The 20,529-nt window shown below is 44.5% G+C and overlaps 1 protein-coding gene across 1 annotated transcript; it reads left to right on the forward strand.

Annotated features, from left to right (window-relative positions):
* The first annotated feature begins 515 nt into the window (after window positions 1-515).
* On the forward strand, window positions 516-18,851 carry ZNF367 (zinc finger protein 367). Its single transcript, XM_045022003.1, has 5 exons — window positions 516-1,248; window positions 3,580-3,730; window positions 13,474-13,593; window positions 13,936-14,074; window positions 16,235-18,851. Exons 1-5 carry the CDS (start codon window positions 919-921, stop codon window positions 16,470-16,472), a joined length of 978 nt encoding a protein of 325 aa, XP_044877938.1. The 5' UTR covers window positions 516-918; the 3' UTR covers window positions 16,473-18,851.
* The last annotated feature ends 1,678 nt before the right edge of the window (window positions 18,852-20,529 follow it).

The raw sequence follows: 20,529 nt of genomic DNA on the forward strand, positions 1-20,529 counted from the left end.
CGATGGTTAGCAGGGGACTGGGCGGGGGGAGCCGCCAGCGGCCCCAGCAATACCTCCGCCTATCCCCTTTAAGATGAACAGGTGACACAAAGCAAGAGACGTCATAAATGGTGAAAGCGCGCGGGAAACTCTATTCTGCCTCCATGATTGGCCAAGGGAATAAGACAACAACATCGCGCGCCAAACTCCGCAACCCGCCCAGCCTCTTTACAGCCCACCATAACGCCACGATGGCCCCGCCTCCTTCCTTCAGCGGCCCAATCAGCACCCGACCAGCTCCTTCAGAAAGGCGCCCCTAGTGCAGGGCGGAGCATCGCTTGGCTCGCCGCCGCTGGCCCGCGATCCCAAGAAGTTTCGAATTCTGTTGGCCGGAGAGCTCCCTAGCCAATGGCGGGGCCGGGATGTGACCTAGCCCCGCCCACACCCCGCCCCCATGGGCGTGACTGGCCATTTTCTCACAGGTGATTGCCTGGACTTGGCTGTCACTCCGTTATGTATCAACGGGATTCGGTGATTGGTTCCGCCCAGGCGCGAAATGTAACGCGGGAAAATCTTGGGCTCGGCAGGGGCCGGGCTGCCTGCAGGTTTGGAGGGGTCGCGGCGGCGGCGGCTCGGGTTCTGCTGTGACCGAGGCCAGGCTGTGGAGCCGACACCGCCGCAAACGAGAGAAGCGCAGGTGCGGCCGCTTCTCCGCGGGCTGCTGCCATGGCCGGCGGCCGCCGCTGACACGGCGCGTCTGCAGGTCGGCGGCCGGAGCGGGAGGGGAGACACTGAGACCCAGAGAGGACCGGCCGGCGATGAGTGGCTGAGGCAGATCGGGCGGTTACAGGCGGCTGTAGGGTGAGATCTCCGCGCCCGGGAGGGCGGGCCTGAGCCGCCCCGGAGATTGCCCGCCCCGCTGCCTGCGAGGGGCTCGCGATGGCGGAGAGGCCGCCCCCGGTGATCTTCTGCCAGGACTCCCCGAAGCGTGTCTTAGTCTCCGTTATCAAAACCACCCCGATTAAACCGTCCCGGGGGGGCGAGGAGCCGGCGCCCGCCCCGCCCGTCCCCACCAGCCCCGGCTTCAGTGACTTCATGGTGTATCCCTGGCGCTGGGGGGAAAACGCGCACAACGTGACCCTCAGCCCCAGTAGCGCCGCCGCTCCCTCCTCCGTCCAGCAGCCTCGAGGGGGGGTGGTCAGAACCTCCAGCGGGGAGGAGGAGGAGGCGGGCAGCCCAGATAGCGGCGGCGGCGGCAGCCACCTGAAGGTGAGTCCGGAGGGGGCATGCCAGGGAGCTGGGCACGATGGGGTTAAACCCTCGCCGGGCCCATAGGAGCTTTGGGCCAGAGCGGGGCTGGGGGAGGCGCAGCCGCCGCGGGGCCCTGGTGGGCACTGGGGAGGGCGGGCGCCGGGCGCCTGTCAGGTTTAAAGGGTGAATCTCTGGCCACCACCCCCGATTTAAAGTTAAGTCACTTCCGGGCGCTGTTCGTGCGCTGGTGACGACACATTCGCGCGCCAAAACGATACCCGCCCGGCGCTCGCTCGCCGTTTGCCTGTGTCACATGCTGGCTAGGGAGGGCGCGAGAGCGCTCCGGCTCCGCGCCTGTGCGCAGGCGCGCTGCGGAATGGCCGCCTGTAAGCCTAGGGTTCGGCCGGGGGCGGGGCTCGGAGCAGAGCTGCGGGGGGCGTGGGCCACTGACTCGACGCCCCCTCTGTAAACTGGGTCGGGGGTCGTTGCAAACAGGTGAAATGCTACCACTGTAGCACGTGGCCCTTTGCAGCCTCTGCAGTGCCGCCCCGCCCCGCGCAGTGCCTCTGTACAAATGCTCCGTGAGGCGCCAGCTGTGGCTCGCTGATTCCAGGCCACATGCTCAGCTTCCAAGTAAAAATGCTTCTCCAAACTGCCAACCCAGCCCGGCCCTGAGAGTCCAGCTGTGCTCCTTACTTCCCACCCCCAGCCTTGGTAACAACTGAATCTGTATGGAAGCTAATCATCTCTGTTGTACTGCAACCCGTGCCAAGCGTAAAGTCTGAGGAGGTAATTTTGTCGCGTTCAAACTTCCTCCAAACTCTTGGTTGCAGTTGAGGGAATGTAGATATTTAAATACATGATCCTTCTACAAATCGGCTCTCTGGCTGAGTTCTTTCAAGAGTCAGCCCCCTCTAAACAATCTTTTATGTCCCAGTGTTAAAATAGGAATCCTCCAAAGTGGGCATTACTAAAAATATGGATTACAGTGATAATGTAAATAGCAACTTAGCTGAGTTGTATAAGTCTCAGAACAATGCATTCCAAGACTTCTTATGTATTACTTACTCATACAAATGCTATTGCCACCTCTTTTCTGGACCTGAAGTTTTAAAATGTGCTCAAATCAATCTGTCAGCTAAAAGGACTACGCATGATGTGGTAGTTCTTTCATTTTCACAAGTGGAGCTGTTCAGTCCTGACAAATGTTGCCTGTTGTTCTGTTAGGCGCTGTCTAACTGATCCAAAGTTGGAATGGCCTTGATACTTTCAGTAATTTCATGCTGTCAGTAGTAGGGAAAGGGAGACGTTTAGCAGGCGGGGACTCTCAATCCTGATGCTCCCTGAGGTAGGAGCTAAATTAATTAGTCTGATATATTTTAAAAGTTACAAAGTCTTTCCAAAATATTCTAGATCATATAATAGTCTTCCCTCTGCCAAGATGATAGTGCTGTGCAAGTAGGTTTCATCATGGGAGATGAATATAGTGTAAATAAAAACATCACTGATTTCATCAAGAGTACTCAAGCAGCGCACAGGCAATCCTCTTTTTCAGGAATCTAAGCCAAAACACCAATGCCTGGTTCCCAGGGAGCAACTCTGTCCCAAGAATTTACTTACCTGGAAGAGAGCAAATTGTGCTGCTGCTTGCAGTGGCTACCCCAAAAAGAAATTATATCACAAAATTAAGAACAATGTAACATTTGAAAACTGAACAGAGCTCATATGCGGAGAACCTTTTTTTTTTTTTTACTATGTAATAGGGCCATCTGGTGACTCCTACCATAACAAGATACTTTATGGTGCCAGATATTCCCAGACTTCAGATTTGCAGTGCTTTCATGTCATCCTTATTTTTAAACAATTGTTCATGGCTGTTCAGACAAACCAGTTCAAGAGTTAATGTTAAATCTATGTAATCCCTGGGTCCAGCTCTTTCACTCTTCATTTTGTGTGTGTGTGTGTGTGTGTGTGTGTGTGTGTGACTTGAATGCTATTGTTGTGTTTATGCAATGACATGTTTCTGGTATCTAATTACTTGTGTTCTTTAAAAATGACATTTAAACTAGAGCTTTGTGATTAATTTTGTTTTCAGGAAAAAATAGTTGCTATGGATTTAAATAATCTCTTGATGTGGTTCTTTTAATGTTTGGTGAATAATTATGATGGAGGAAAATAAAAGCTATTAAACAACTGTATTTTCCTGATGTGTTGGTACATACTTTCGAGAAAGTTGTTCCTGTTTAGAAAAGCTTTCCTTGGACTGAATCATTTGTGTCCAAGTATTATATATATTTATTTTTTTTAAACAAACTCTGCAGTTTCTTAATAGTGTGGGTTTTTTAATAGGATGGTATTAGACGAGGCCGACCAAGAGCAGACACAGTGCGAGATCTAATAAGTGAGGGAGAGCATTCATCCAGCCGAATCCGTTGTAACATCTGCAACAGGGTGTTTCCACGAGAGAAATCTTTACAGGCACACAAAAGAACTCACACTGGTAAGTGAAAGGAATGTAATGTTGTGCATAGAAAACATTTATCAAGTAGTTAAGATTTTAGCTTGGAACTTCTTTCATTCTTACAATTAGTATTCTGGTCTAGTTATTGAATGGACTACTTTTTTCCCTGAGGTCTATTAGTGTGGTCAAGACATTTTTTTTGAATTTATCTTTGTATAACTGCTTGTGTTTATACTGGAGTAATTGTGGCAGAGCAACCAGCATTGCTATGGTAAAAATAAACATTTAGAGAGGTTTCCCTCTACTCTAGTTACATGTTACACTTAGTAACTGAAAAAGACAGGAGTGGTTTTTTTGTCCTTTTTTCTTAGTTTTACTCTATATATCTGACAGTACTTTTCACTTTCTTTTCTCTGTTTCCCTCTTGTGTGGGTCTTTCACACAACAATGGAAGGGTGAGTGCAGAGAAGGAAAATGTTAATAAATCTATAAATTGTCGGGAGCTTTAGGCCAGGTATATTTTGAGCTTAAAATTTTCTTTTGACTAGCTTTAAATAGCCCCTGCCCACTCATTTTCTTCATTAACATCCCTTCTTTTTGTATTTATTATTTGATAAAATATGTTTCTGGCTTAAATTTAAGGATAAAATCTCTTCCTATGATTAGTTATTTAATAATTATTAAGTTAACATGCATTTAGATTAAGGGAGATCAGTTTAAAAAAAAACTTTCTTTATCTAGATGCTCTGTTTTGCTCAGCTCTTGCTATTAGGAGGAAGAAACTGCTGACTATCTTAACACAGACCTTTGACCACATGACTAGCACCTAACACATTATTTTTCCCCAAAAAGATGAAGAGTGTTACAGAAAAATGCATAATTTTTTGCTAAAACATTATGCATTGACAAACTGGACCCATCTTGCTTTTGAAAAGTGAGATTCATTGTTCCCTTATAATAATTGAACAGATTTTTCTTATGTACATGACATTGTATTCTGCAATAAAATGTCACAATACTTGATAATACCTCCGAAAAACGTGTGTCCTGTGGTTTATTTTTCTGGATCAAATAAGGCAATTCTGCTTGCCTGCCAGTATTAAACACCAATTTCTCTATTCTTTTTTGGTCACACACAAGATGTCCTTGTATTTCATTTTCCTTGGTAATGTTAAACTTCCATCCCTGAAGTGCTAACCACTTCAGATTGTCTTGATGGAAAACTCGTTGGGTAAGATTTATCCCTGGTGATGACACTCCATTGACCAGTATAGATTTACTACAGTAGTAGATTTGGCTAGTTACATCTCACAAAAAGACTGTTAGCCCATTTTTATTTACTTTTGAATTTTCACTGTAGAACAGGAAGGCAGAAATTATTAGCTGTATTTATTATTTGCACATTTGTCTTCAGCTGACCTAATATTCTGCCTCTAAATCCTGATATCCTTTCTTAGGCAAACTCCCCTTGACTTTTGTGGTAGTTTGCCTGTATAACTGAAGGTCTTAACACTTTTCTGTGGTCAGCAGACAGCAAATAGCTGGGAAGAGAAGAAATTCTGAAGTTCTTTTTGCAATCTTCCTGGAACTGCCCCTCCTATCCCTAGCTATTGGGGCTCTGTAAAGGGTAGCATGAGTAGCACATAGCATGAGCACGCAGCTCTGCCCCCCAGAGCACTGCTTTACCGCATTACTGCGAACCTGTGTTATATCTGGGTAGAGGTGTATGTGACTCACTAACATTGGACTCCATTACTATTCGTATCCGACTTAGAACTGCATTGTGGTGGTGAACCTTGCCCTGCTTCAAATTTCATTGTGGAGGTTTAGGGGAAGCAATACTACAGTCCAAAGTTGTATTTCCTGCCTCTCCAAAACCTCTGGCAGCTACTACTAAGCAGTCATGTGGCAACCCAACCAATGGTAGAATGGCTTCAAGAAGGCTTCTGTCCTTTAATATGAGTAGCATATTGCTAACACCATTCACAAGTCACTCCATCCAAATCCATATCAAGCTCTTGCTTCTGTGTGAGTCCAGGAAATACTCTGCACAACCCTTTTTTCTCTTGGAAAGGGTAGGATCTGTGGATTTCTGTGCACGGATCAAGGGTGATCTGGCTCCATGTATGGACCTCAGGATTTGGCCCTAGGATTTAGGCCCAGATCCCCAAAGGTATTTAGACTCGTAACTTCCATTGTAATCGGAGCCTTATTTCTGAAATATTAGCAATCATGTTTCTTTTGACCAATATTGCATCTTGTATTTGTTGAGTATCACCTAGTGGTGGAATTGTGAACTGTACTACAGATTTAGAACATAACTTCAACCAAGTGTCGACCTTCATGTACTAGACAACAGGGGCTGCTCCAGCCTCTTCCCAGTGCGGGGTTGAGGTGGGCTAGAATGAAAGTTGGGAGGGCAGAGGGCCCTATATGTGCTGTGGGCACACATGCGTTTTTTTTTTTTTAACAAAACACACATTTAAGTGCATGTTATCCTCAGAAGGGGAATAAATATATATACAGATTGGTTTTAAACTTCATCTATAGTAGCTCACTTGTGCAACATTTATTTACAGAAAACCAATAGGAAAAATAATTAAGCCAATAAAATAAACAAATTCAAACTTCTGGAGGAAAAAAATCACTGATTAAATAATATTAATAGCTAATTACCTTAAATTGGAGAAAGTACTGTATTATATTTTAAAATTTAACCATTTGCACATGGCAGATTAAGATATTTGGAGACTCAGAGCCATGATACTAGAGCAGGGGGCCTCAGTGCAAGAAAGAGGTAACTGAGCACATAGGTGCCATAGAAGGCATTACCTGGACAGCTTCTGCTCTGTGCTCAGTCTTTAGCGGCAGTGGGTGGGGAAAAAAATGGATGCTGGGTCTATGTGGCTCCTGAGCCCCAGCCAGTTTGCAAACCAAAGTGTTGTTGGCCTGAGCCGGAGCATGTGCAGCTGCAGCAGGCAGGGAGCTACACTCTGGGGACGTGAACCACGTAGGGAGGAAGCAGGGGTGCCATTTCACATTTTGGTGGGGGGGGGGCAACTTTTACTCTGATTCCAGGGGCTGCTTAGACACCTGAAAACTCTAGGTTGTTTTTTTTTGGGGGGGGGGGTGAGGGGGGCAGATCATATAGAAATTAACTGATAGGAGGACTGTATCTAATTACTATATAAAAAATACAGACACAAATTAAAGCCATATTTTAACAATCAGGAGATAATACAGCGAGATAATCCCAAACCTTGAGGTATAAATTTTGAGCCGAAACACAAGTTAGATGATCTGAACTCTATCTTTAGTAGAGAAAGAGAGGAAATATGCTTATTTTCTTTAACAGACATACTCTGTTACTGCTATTATCTACTCTTTTAGTCAATTTTTTCTTCCACTAAAAACATTTACTTAATTTTAATGTGATTTCCCCCCCCCCTTTATTAACAGGAATTAATTTTTCTAATTATTTTGGCATTTATGTTTACCAGTCACGATCATGTACACCTCTACCCCGATATAATGTGGTCCTTGGGAGCCAAAATATCTTACCGTGTTATAGGTGAAACTATGTTATATCAGGTAGGGAAGGCTGTGCCTCCCTAAACAGCCTGGCCCCACCCCCTATCCAACCCCCCCACCTACTTCCTGCCCCCTGACTGACCCCTCAGAATGCTTGACCCATCCAACTCCCCCCTGCTCCTTGTCCCCTGACCACCCTGTGAGGCCCTCTGCCCCTTATCCAACCCCCTGGCCTGGCACCCTTAACATGCCACTCAGAGCAGTGTGTCAGAGCCGGTGCAAGGCCCGGGACAAATCAGCCTCCCCACTAGTCTCCTCACCGTCCGCCCAGCACTCCTGGCTGCCGCTTACCTCCTCTCCACGCCTACCTGTCCACCACTCGCCTCTCCGCTAGTCTCCTCGCTGTCTGTCCGGCGCACCTCCGCCCAACCGCCGCTGTCTGGCTCACCGTCTTCCTGCTCACCTGCCTCCTCAGCCCCCCCGCCTGCTGCTCACCTCCCCATTCGCCTCCTCACCCCGCTTGCCTGCCCACCTCCCACCTGTAAGACGCCGCACAGAGCAGCGTGTCGGAGCCAGACACGCTGATCTGCTGGAGCGTGCAGCTCCATCCCTCCAAAGCACTGCTTTACCGCGTTACTGTGAACCCAGGTTATATTGGGTCGTGTTATATTGGGGTAGAGGTGTATGTGACTCACTAACATTGGACTCCATTACTATTAGTATCAGACTTAGAACTGCATTTATTTTCGTACGCATTTTAAGTTACTTTACAAATTAAAAATACAAATTGAAAATAAGTGACCATCTGCACAGTGTTTAAAGTTTAGCTAATTTTTTTTAAACTTGTACTACTAAAGTGAGTATAAGCTAAACTTACATTCTAGAAGGACACTCATTTGATTGTACCAATTTAAATAATTAATGACAAAGCACAATATGGTAAACATAATGATAATTACTCCAGCCAGGACAGTTTAGTTATTTTAGAACTCACTACTCAAAGAATTAAATTTAAGCATAAGAGAAATAAAATTATGAAATGCACCGTCCAGTCAAAAAACTAACAGTACTGTAATCCTTAATGAACTTTGAAAGAATAAAATGACAGAATATATGTGCGTTTTGACAGGAAGTACCAAGAACAACTACTACTACTACTACACGTGTGTATGTGAGAGAGTGAGAGTATGTGTTGGTGGAAGTGTATGGGAGATTGTGTGCACCTGAGTGTCAGTGCACTGTCTCTTTAAGCCGAGCACTCAAGAGCCTGAACAATTGTTCAGTGCAGCAGCTGCAGCTCCCACACCTGAGCCAGAGGCACCAGCACAGGCAGGTTCCCTGTTCCCCCAGCTCAGCGGAAATCCACTCAGACACAGCCACCTCTAACATTGGGCAAACTCCCACAGCATCCTGCCAGCCATGGATCAGCTTCCCAAAGAATGGCAGACTGCAGCCAAGACAGCAGCTGGGTGGCTGGAGATCGTTGGCTGCTGGCCAGGTACCCAGTTCTGAGAAGGGTGAGGGGGCTAGGCCAAATTTTAGAGTGGCTGTAGCCTCCGCAAGCCCTCCAGCCCTACCCCTACTAGACAAAGTTTAAATCGGTCACCCCATAATATAAACATCCGTTGTGCTTATTATCCAAGAGGATTTCTGCATTTTACCACAACATAATCACTTCTGCTGTATTAGGGACACTCATATCTCCCTTCTGTCTGAAATTTATACCAATAGGTAAGTAGTTAACACCTAAGATTGTTGCAACTGAAAGTTGGGAGAATATTTTTCTCTAGTCGCTGTTTACTTTGTGTTAGCTCAGTTTTATTCCTTTATATTGTCACTTTGTTTCTTATTTGTGTTTTTTTTCACATGATGATGTTCGTCCATCGTTGTCGATGAAGACCTCAACAACTCATTCTTTCGATGACCGGACTCTGTGCGTCCGAAGATGACTGATCAGTCCGATTTGGGCATGGAATGTCCTGTCACACGTTGGGCAGACATGTGATGGCACTGTCTGATGTGCGGGCAGCTCTGGACTTGCGCAGCTCACGCTTTCTTTCAGCCTCAGCAGTACGCCTCGCCTCAGCGGTATTACTGCCTGTGTGAATGAGGCTGCGCCATGCTGGACGGTTCAGTGCTAGGGTTTCCCATGTGGCGGTGTTAATCTCAAAGGACTTCAGAGAGGTCTTCAGCGTGTCCTTGAACCGCTTCTTTTGTCCTCCATGGGAGCGCTTTCCCTGGGCGAGTTCTCCGTAGAAGAGCTGTTTAGGAATGCGCTCGTCTGACATTCTCACAACATGTCCAGCCCATCTGGTCTGGGCTCTCATCAGCAGTGTGTGAACTGACGGCAGACTGGCTCTGATAAGGACTTCAGTATCGGGCACTTTGTCCTGCCATCTGATTTTTAGAAGCTTTCGCAGACAGGAAGTGTGGAAGTGATTGAGCCTTCGTGCATGACTCCGATAGACAGTCCACGTCTCGCAGGCGTACAACAGAGTTGGAAGCACCACTGCTTGGTAGACCTTCAGCCTCGTTGGTAGGCTGATCCCTCGACGTTCCCAGACGTTGGAGCGCAATCGGCCAAATGCAGAGCTGGCTTTAGCAATTCTGCACTTTACTTCTTCATCGATTGACACTGCTCGAGAAAGGGTACTGCCCAGGTACGTGAAGTGGTCCACTGCCTGAAGTCTCTGTCCATTTACAGTGATGGATGGTTCTGAGTACAGAGTGTGGAGAGCTGGCTGGTGCATGACCTCAGTCTTCTTAATGTTAATGGTGAGGCTGAAGCTGTTGCATGCAGATGAAAACTTGTCTATACTGGCTTGCATTTCTGGCTCTGTACTAGCATTCAGAGCACAATCATTGGCAAAGAGAAAGTCTCGAAGTACAGTTTCCTTCACCTTGGTGATGGCACGCAGTCGCCTCAGATTGAATAGTTTCCCATCGGTTCTGTACTTCAGGCCTACTCCTTCAGTGCAGTGTTGAAAGGCATCAGTCAGAGTGGCAGAGAATATCATGCTAAACAAAGTGGGTGCTAAAACACACCCTTGCTTGAAGCCGTTGGTGACTGGGAAGGCCTCAGATGTTTCACCGTTATCCAGGACACGAGCCATCATACCGTGATGAAATTGACGTACCATTTGTATGAATCGGTCTGGACAGCCGAATTTCGACATGATCCTCCACAGGCCCTGGCGACTGACAGAGTCGAACGCTTTCGTGAGGTCCACAAAAGTTGTGTAGAGTTCACGGTTCTGCTCTTGACATTTCTCCTGTAGCTGACGCGCAGCGAAGATCATGTCAATAGTCCCACGCCCCTTGCGGAAGCCGCATTGTGATTCTGGCAGTAAGCCCTGCTCCAGGTGAGTGATCAGTCGGTTCAACAAAACCCGTGCAAGAACTTTCCCCGCTGTAGAGAGCAGCGAGATTCCACGGTGATTGTCACATACCTGGCGATTGCCCTTCCTCTTATAGAGGTGCACGATGGACGCGTCTCTAAATTCCTGTGGAATGGATCCCTGCTTCCAGAAGGACTGAAACAGCTCAGTGAGTTTCCGTAGCAGCACTGGTCCACCGACTTTGTATACCTCTGCTGGTATGGCATCTGACCCTGGGGATTTGCCACTTGACAGCTGGTTGATGGCTTTCTTCACTTCGTCCTCTTCTGGTGAAGCATCCATGGAGTCATTGACTGCAACCTGGGGCATCTTGTCAATGGCCTCATCATTGATGACTGAGGGGCAGTTGAGAACTGCTTCAAAATGTTCAGCCCATCTCTGGAGAATCTGCGTCTTCTCTGTAAGGAGCACAGTGCCATCAGAGTTCAGGAGGGGAAAGCTCCCAGAAGCCTGTGGACCATAGAGCGTGTTGAGGGCTTCATAGAACTGCTTATAGTCGTTCCTGTCCGCGTATGCCTGTATTTCATCTGCTTTGGCGCTTAGCCACAAGTCCCGCATTTTGCGCAGTCGGTTCTGTACTGTTCTGCGAGTGTTGATAAAGGTTTGCCGCTGAGGATGGATTGTTCTGATATGCACGATGCAGGCGGTGCTTCTCAGCAAGTAAGGCCTGGATTTCTGCATCATTTTCATCAAACCAGTCTTGCCGCCTGCGTGTGGAGGGCCCCAATACCTTCGATGCAGCTGTATGGACAGTGTTGCGGAATCGCTCCCAGTCTCTCTCAGCGTCATTCTCAATACGAAGATCAGCAAGCTCGTTCTCTAGGTCTTCTGCTAGATTTTCAGTGATGCGGCTGTTCTTCAGCTTCGACACGTTGATCCTTTTGAGAGCCTTACAGCCTTGTGGTCGTCTCTTCGGCATGATACGGAGCTTCATTTTAGATACTATGAGCCTGTGATCTGTCCAGCAGTCAGCGCCGCACATAGCTTTTGTAACCCTGACATCTTGTCTGTCCCTTCTCCTGATGATGACATAGTCGATCAGATGCCAGTGCTTGGAACGGGGATGCATCCACGAAGTCCTGTTACGGGTAGGGAGGCGGAAGACCGTATTGGTGATCAGAAGGTCATGTGCTGCACAAGTTTCCAGCAGTAACAGACCATTGCTGTTACACTTTCCCACTCCATTTTTCCCGATGACTCCTTCCCAGGCTGTGGCATCACATCCGACTCTTGCATTAAAATCGCCAAGCAGGATCAGCTTGTCTGTGCGGTGAACTGATGATAGCAGAGCATCTAGTTTTTCGTAGAATTTATCCTTCACATCCTCTGGGTTGGTCATTGTGGGAGCGTATGCGCTGATTAAAGTAGCTTGTTTTCCATTTTGAAGCGGAAGCTGCATTGTCATGAGACGATCATTCACACCCTTGGGGGGACTGGCAAGTTTCCGAACAAGATGATTCTTGATGGCGAAGCCAACTCCAGATTCGCGACGCTCATCACCGCTGCGGCCACTCCAGAAGAATGTATAGCCTCCGCCTGACTCGGACAGCTGTCCTTCATTAGCAAGGCGAGTTTCGCTAAGGGCTGCAATGTCAATGTTGTAGCGTGCAAGCTCTCTGGCGACAAGTGCTGTTCTTCTCTCTGGTCTGTCTGCCGTGATGTTATCCAGTAGCGTGCGCACATTCCATATGCCAATGGTGATCGGTGTCACTCTAAGTTTTGTTTTTGTTCGACCGCTTTTATGGGATCCCCGCCAGCCGCGGTATGCTGGCCAGGGTAAGGTGAAGCAGGCAATGTTTAGGGCACCTTTTCTAGCCCCCTCCTCGTTCTACGGAGGTGAGCAGTGCAATCCTGAATAGGGCTGCTCAGTCGCTCAAGAAGATGATGCTGAGCTCCACCGCTGCTTCGGTCAGTGAGGAACGACCATTATACCTGAGCCGCCTGTGTGCAGGTCCGCGGCTACAGCTCCCAGTGTATCCACACCTGCTGCTTCGTCGCTCGCCCATCGCCACAGGACTTGATATGATGTGATATAATATGATATGATGTCGAGACTTGCGCGTGAATTGGATTAAAGTGAGGGAGAGTTGCGCAACGTCAACCTCACTCTCTCTTCCCAGTTCCTATCTGTATCCAGTGGCAGGACAAGAGTCGAGACTGCTGGAGATAGGGCAGGGCGCAGTGGATGACCAGGACGCCTATGTGTCTTGTCGTGCTCTTGAGCATTCCACAATGCTTGCTGTCACCGCCTTCCTGACCGTTGAACCAGGTTTCCTCAGTCAGCCGGATCCAGCCTTCGCATGCAATGGGTAGACAGGCCCTAACTCACCGAGGGTCTTAGACTCATCGGCTACCCTCACCTGGTTTAGCCCGCCAGTTGAGACGGTTTCCGGGGTGTGGCCGCTGTCGCATGCTGACAGCTACTTGGAGCCACAGGTGAGAGCTGGGTGTCAAGTGGGGACCAAAGTGGATGAGCTACTCCTAGGAGTACGACTGCTCCCCTATCAGAGGTACTACCCCCTCCCTGACAACCCCATACACCCTGGTTTTTTTCACATAGTAACATGGGAAAGGCTGTGTAAATTGCAAAATGTTAAGAAAATTAGGGGACGTGTAGCACCTAAGATTACTTAAACACGAACTCAACTGACTAAATTTCAATTTGATGTCCTTGTGGAAGTGGATTTTTGCAGTTTCTGGGCTACGATTATCTTTCCACAGAGGATGTATTTTTTCATCTTTGATTTAGGGGATCCTCAGCAGAAGCACTGAGTCATGGACCATCACTAGATGGGTCCAGACTTTTTGAATTTATAACTCTTAAAATTCTACACTTTTTTTTTTTTTTTTTAGGTGAAAGGCCTTATTTGTGTGACTATCCAGATTGTGGGAAAGCCTTTGTTCAGAGTGGGCAGCTCAAAACACACCAACGTCTTCACACAGGAGAAAAGCCTTTTGTCTGCTCAGAAAATGGTAAGCCATCAGAAAATAACTGGCAGCATTCAGAGCGAAGGCAAGTTTGGCTGTAGTATTAGTACTACCATCCACATGTGCCCTAGATCTCAATTTTAGATACTCTTTTAAAAGGCGGGAAAATAAATCTGTGTGCAACCACATAAACATTTGTCAGTTTAAAAGCAAAAGTTCTTAAAAGCATAACTACTTAAGTTTTTGATTATAGGGCATTCTATGCTTACTTGAATCCAGATTTTAGAGAGGGAAGAAAGTTAATTTAATAATGACAGTTTTTTAAATTTTGGGCTTACATGTTGGACAACTGCTTTTCTTGATTATTGTCCTTGCTTTTTTATTAAGGATGTTTAAGCAGATTCACACATGCAAACCGTCATTGCCCCAAGCATCCCTATGCAAGACTGAAGAGAGAAGAACCCACAAGCAGACTGAGTAAAAAACAAACAGCTGACAATAAAGCTGTTGCTGAGTGGCTAGCAAAGTAAGTTCTCTTAAACTGTGACCATCTAGAATGATTTATTAAGATGCTGAGAGCACTGATTTTTGAAATGTCAGTAGAAGCTAAAAACTTTTACACTCATGGTGTTTTGTCATCTCAGACTATTTTTAAATTCCTCTTGAATTACAATACTTTAATACAACCTTTTATGTGAAACAATTTTTAAAGACTGTCATTATTTCTCTAGGTCATATTTACCTTGCAGTTCTTGAATGTATTGATTCCTTCACAGCTATGCCATTAGAAAGTTAATCTAGCAAAGGTTCATCCATAGAGCCTTTAAGAGAGAATTAAAATGATCAGTATCAGAAACTGACTGAGGGCTTGGCTACACTTGCAGCTGTGCAGCGCTGGGAGTTAAAGCTGTCTTCGTACAGCTGTGTAGGGAAAGCGCTGCAGTGTGGCCACATTTGCAGCAGTGTTGGGAGTGGTGCATTATGGGCAGCTATCCCAGCGTTCAAGTGGCTGCAGCGTGCTTTTCAAAAGGGGAGTGGGGTGGAGTGTGACAGGGAGCGTGGGGGAGAGAGAGAGTGGATTTTTGGAGCCAACACTGTCAGCTCCCTGCCTTGCAAATCCCAACCACTTCCCCAACCCCTCATTCACTCTTAAATGCAAATAGCCTTCAGACCAGATAAGCAGCTGCTCCGACAGACTCTCCCCCCCGCCCCCCCCCCATGCTGTTTCTCTCCTCAAGCAAACACTAGCTGTGGACATTCATCCCCCTGCCTGCCTCATTCACAGCAAACAGTGGCTGTGTTTGTTTTTTAGATAAGCAGCTCCGGGAGCCCCGAGTTCACAACAAAACAAAGAGAGTTCTTTAGTTAAAAGCATTATGGGAAAATTCCAGAGGTCAGTTACAGCGTAGTAAGATTAATCACTGTTTACACTGGCACTCCAGTGCTGCAGCACCAGTGCTGCAGTCGTTATTCCCCAGGCCGAAGTGGAGTACAGCCAGCACTGTAGCCAGGGAGATACAGCGCTGTATGTGCCTTGCAAGTGTGGATGGTGAGTGAGTTGCAGCGCTGTAAAGCCACCACCAGCGCTGCAACTCTCCAGTGTAGCCAAGCCCTTAGTACCTTTCACTGGTACAACCACCCCAAGTCAAACTTCAAGGCACTTCTCGTGACAGTTTCTCAAAGTTCTTAATATTCCCTCCATGGTTACACAGATGTCTCATTTTGATGAATGTACTACTACATGCTCTATAAAAGCATTGGACTCAAGACGATAGAACACACTTCCTCTGTTCATTTTCTCTTCAGGTTGAATGATTCAGTTGTTCCGAGTGTCCTATTTGTTTAAATTCCAGAAGTTAGAATTAACTTCTCTAGGGGTAGTTGCTTCAGCTTTCTTTCTCATTAGGATGGACTTTTGCCTTCTCACCTGTTCTCCCTTCTCTATCCGATTCCCCCTTTGTGTGGCTCTTTGCTTATTGCAGAAGCTGTTAATACAGTGCTGTCCTTTGGTGCTGCAGTGTTCATGCTGTTGAATACTCATGCAAGAGGGAAGGTGGTGGTAGGTGTAATAAGAGTTGACTGACGGGGGCGGGGGGGAGTCTTGTAGTGGACTGGGACTTGAGATTTGAATTCCGTTCCTGACTGCCACTGACTTTTAGTCTTAGTTTCTGAGACATTAAAATTTCTATCTGTAAAATGTGGATAACAGTACTCCCTATCTTCCTGACTTTAGAACAGCGTACATAGGGTTGTGGTGGATTCTCCATCGCTGGCAACTTTTAAATCAAGATTGATTGTTTTCTAAAAGAAACTCTAGTTCAAACAGGAACTATTTCAGGGAAGTTCTATGGCCTGTGTTTATTAAGGAGATCAGACTAAATTATCACAGTGGTCCTTCCAGGCCTTAGAATCTATGATGGAGGTTTGGGAACGACATGTAGAAGGATTTGCATTGTAGATGTGTGTGAGGACAGTTTGCTGAATACCATTTGACATCTTCCTGAGGTGGAAAGCTTTCTGTTTGCTTAAATGCTACAAAATAAGGACTAAGAAATTAGCAATCGGAATGAAATGAATGATCCAATCATGTTTTAAGATTCTAATTTGGAAGATTGTCAGCTTTCAGTGAAACTTGTTGTGCAAGCTGGATGATGCTTATAAAATATGTAAAACTTTGACCTCACAGATATTGGGAGACTAGAGAGCAGCGCACTCCTACTTTGAAAAGCAAAACAGCTCAGAAAGCTGACCAGGAACAGCAAGATCCCATGGAATATCTTCAGTCCGATGAAGAGGATGAGGAGGAAAAAAATAGTGCTCCCTCTGCTGCCCGCCGTCGCCTTCAGGAGCAGCGTGAACGCCTGCATGGTGCACTGGCTCTTATTGAGCTTGCAAACCTGGCTGGAGCACCATTGCGACAGTAGCATAGGAACTGAATCTGCCAGTATATAAAATGTACTGCCTGGTGGTACTTAACCAGTTAGATCCTGGGCATAAGCTAAGCACCTTATTTGCTTATCATAGGCTGCTATTCTGTAGAATTTATGAAGAATGTTGTTGCCTCACAAGATGGGGTGAGAGAATTGCACTTTTTTGTATGGTAAAAGACAGATGTAAAGTTTTTAAGTATTTTGTAAATATGGGACTGCACAATGCAGGGTCGACAAATTGCATATTGTGGAAAGTTAAGATTTTTTGCAAGGTTAATTCATTCATTTGAAGCAGTTCTCACAGGAAGCACTTTCTGAACATAATGCTGTATGAATAGGAGAATTGTATAGGTAACAAGGAGGATTATTTATCTGACTATTTAAACAAAATTACATGTAGTACGTTTGATAATACTGTAATAAGCAATGAGGCAACCAAGTCTTTAATGGCAATATATTTTGCATAGTATCACTGAGAAGAGGGCAAAAGTTCTAACTTGTGGCGGGGAAGAAACTGGTTATGTAAAAACAGAGTTCAGGATCTTCACTGTGACTGCCCAAAGTATGAGACTGACTTTGCTATCTTATTTTAGACTTGAGATTTCAGTAAAATCTCTTGGTCTGAGTAGCACTTGTTATTCCTAGCACATGATGTTGGGAACTTTTGCACATTGTCGGGCTTATTTGAAAATGAATGATTTGCCTTGCAAAGTCTAGACAAAGGTAACAATTAGTAATATTTCTCAGATATTTTGGACCCTGTAATGAGATTTGGCACTTGTTTTGTTAATAAAGTGGGTATTTACAGGGTGGTATTGATTTGTAGTAAACTATTTAGACATCTTATTAGCTAACACTACATTTTAAAGTTCTGCTTTTATATGAATATTAGCAAATAGAAGCCTCCATATTCTTTTTTTAATTGCATAAAGCCACCTTATTGCTTTACTTCAGGATAAGATGTCAAGTTTGTGTTCACTAAGTGTAGTACAGCTATCAGTTAAACACTGCAGAAGAATATTTGCTGTTCAACTAGAAACTAGGCTTCCAGAGATAGTTGCAAGTGTGTTTAAATTGTGTGGTTTCATATCTTTCCCAAATAAATGAAGTTACAGAACACGGCTTAGTGTCTCAAGCACAAACTGAAAAGTAAGTTTAGCAGCACATCCTCATCACCTCATGTTTTGTATTGGTTTTATCTGACTTACAATACAACAGGCTTGTATCATGGTCTTATTTTGCCTTTCTTTTGAGCAGCATATAACCAGAGATGCATAATATGCTAACAGATAATAAATTTGGTGAATTGGGCATGCTCCTGAATTTTTTTTAATGTTGGGCTGCTGGTTTAGTGGATATTAACAAAAAAATCCAGTTATCTTCAAGTTTATTGATCTGCTTCTGTAGTTCATAACATTACCCAGGCTATAGCCTCTTTCCTCTTATCACAACAAAACCAGAAAATATAGATGTGAAGGGGAGCTATTTTTCCTGTTAGTGTGAGAGGGAGGAAAAAGTATTTAAGACTCGAGTAATTTTTTAAAAACTGATTAGATGAGGACAGATGTTTCAGAAATCTAATGATTACAGCAGAGAATGCTACTCTTGAATTCAGTTTTTCTAATAACTGATGCCTATAATGGCATGAATTTTATTAACCTGGTACATGTTTAGAATTGAGTTGGTGCACTTAACTAAACAGTGGTCAGAGAGATTCTAACTTAAGTGGTTGTGATTTTTAGATTTAACAATGTTGATTTCTTGTGTTCATTTCCTTGTTAATTTATTTGGCCTCAAACCTTTTAAAAAAAATTAAAGCAAAATACTCTTCTGTGGCCATTTGGGACATTCTAACTACATACAACTACTTGGCAATTCAAAGGCAGTAGCTGTAAAACCCCTAAGACTAACAGTGTTGGCCCTAATCCTTCAAGTGGCTGGACATGGGCAGACCCCTATGCATGCCCATGTGAAGCAACACTGACTTTATAGGCACTCCATGTGGACACAGGGATCTGTTAGCAGCCAGTTGCAGAATCAGAGCCATGTATTGGGGGCAAGGAGGAGAACCCAATAGATACAGTACTGGCAGAAACTTTCTACAAGCTATTCAATACACTAAATTTGGTCTAACTGTAGACACATTCAAGCAGTGTAACCTGTTTTGTGTACATTATACATTTTGGGAAAATACCAACTATAATTTGTTTGAGGTGTTGAAGACTGCTTTTGGAGTATTTAATGTAATTTTGAAGTGTTCTGTGCTGCATAAGTGTCAGTTGTAGTTTGGCATGACTTAACAGCAAAAGAGTAAAAGTGCTGTAATTTTCATAGGTGCTCTAAATAAAAGTTGGTTTAATTTTAAGTTTAAAATCTAAGTGTTAGCAGTGGTAATTTTTGATCGTTTTTAAACCATACTGTGTCAAGCTAGTTGCTCTTGACTCCCACAGTTCAATCACTTTAACTGTTCCTTGACCCTTTAAAAGGGTTTATTGGCCTGACCAGTACACTGTTGTAGGAAAAAAAAATACTTTTGCTGTTTTACTTCCTAATCTCCTAACTTGAAATTGGTTTCTGAACCTTATTACGATACTTGATGAGTTCTAGATAATTCACTTGAATAAGAATCCTGTTTGGAGTAATTATGGTAGCCCAAAATGAATAAACATAGCAAGAATACATTTTCTTGAATTAGTCCAAGCTAGTGAAGTGTTCTACTTCATGACCACCAATTCAGTTTGCAGTTGATCCTCTGTTCATTTTCAAGTTCTTATTCTTTGTCAGACATGGTAGGTGTGAAAGAACTTATCAGTATCTTAGATTAAGGTACGCTGTGGGCATTAGCAAACTAATGATATGCAACTGGAATCATCATGCAACATTGTCCAGAATTCTTAAGTGGCAAGACTGGTTAATAACACAAGCTATAGTTTCATCAGACTTCTATACTTGGCTCTCTGAGGGGACAAAATGGGTAAATAAAAGCATTGCTTAAGGAAAATTAAATATTTCCTAAAGATAATTCCCTCTCCTGCATGAGTAGGAGGAAAGTTCATGTTACCTTGAAGTGACTTTTAAAATTAAATTGGCATGTAACCTACCTAACAGGAATTGAATGGAGGTCACAGAAGAAACTGATAGTAACCATTCCTATGCACTACTGATCAAAGCCATAGCTGAAACAATTACCAAAAATGAGCAATCTGCTTAGCTTTCTTAGGCGGGGGCAGAAAGTCTAATCCTGGAATCTCTGTATACTCATTTTCTAACAGGTGCTCTTTTGTGAGAATTTTGCATTACTATACAACAGGCTGTCCAAATACTTACAGGAAATTGCAGAATTGAGTCTTATTTGCATGACAGTACTACCTAAAGAAGAGCTCCGTGTAAGCTCAAAAGCTTGTGTCTCACAAAAAAATTGGTTTAATAAAAAGATAGTAACTCACCAACTTTCTCTCTAGTACCACTTAATTGCAAATGTGATTGTAATGATACAATTTAGCTTTATCAAATACTTTAAGAGGAGGAAAGAGTGCACATAGATGATCAGAGCAGTATATGAATGTACTCAGCATATCAGTATTCATATACCAGCACCACAATAGACAAGATTTCCTCCATATCAAATGAGCAAGAATGAAAGCCAAGAGGACTTAAAGATTTTGATTAAGTGTAATATACATGTTACACAATGAAAGTGGCCTGTGCAGTTATACTGGGGATCAGTTTGGAAATGCAGAAGGATGGCCTTCTGAAATAAAAAGGCTTCAGAACTAAGACAAGAGCAGCCCACTGTAAGGAAAGTCTGTTTCTGCAGACCTGGCATCTATTCACCTGTACTTTGAGGCAGCTGGTGGTATCACTGCTTTATTACATTAAGGATTATAAATGTTTGAGGTAAACCAAAATTGTAGTCTGTGCTCAGTGAGATGACCCTTTTTTAAAAAAAAAAAAAGTTGAAATTACTCATTACACACACTTCTATGTTTAGTTACTTTTTTGGATACTTAAGATCATACTTCTTAAAGATACTTTAGCTACCATGAGAAAG

This window comes from Mauremys mutica, chromosome 6, assembly GCF_020497125.1.
Source record: "Mauremys mutica isolate MM-2020 ecotype Southern chromosome 6, ASM2049712v1, whole genome shotgun sequence".
Classification (NCBI taxonomy): Eukaryota; Metazoa; Chordata; order Testudines; family Geoemydidae; genus Mauremys; species Mauremys mutica.

Coding starts and splice junctions, on each gene's coding strand:
- ZNF367 (XM_045022003.1), top strand. CDS start 919: ATGGCGGAGAGGCCGCCCCCGGTGATCTTCTGCCAGGACTCCCCGAAG. Junction 3,731..13,473: donor ACACAAAAGAACTCACACTG/GTAAGTGAAAGG, acceptor TTTTTTTTTTAG/GTGAAAGGCCTTATTTGTGT. Junction 14,075..16,234: donor GTTGCTGAGTGGCTAGCAAA/GTAAGTTCTCTT, acceptor TTGACCTCACAG/ATATTGGGAGACTAGAGAGC.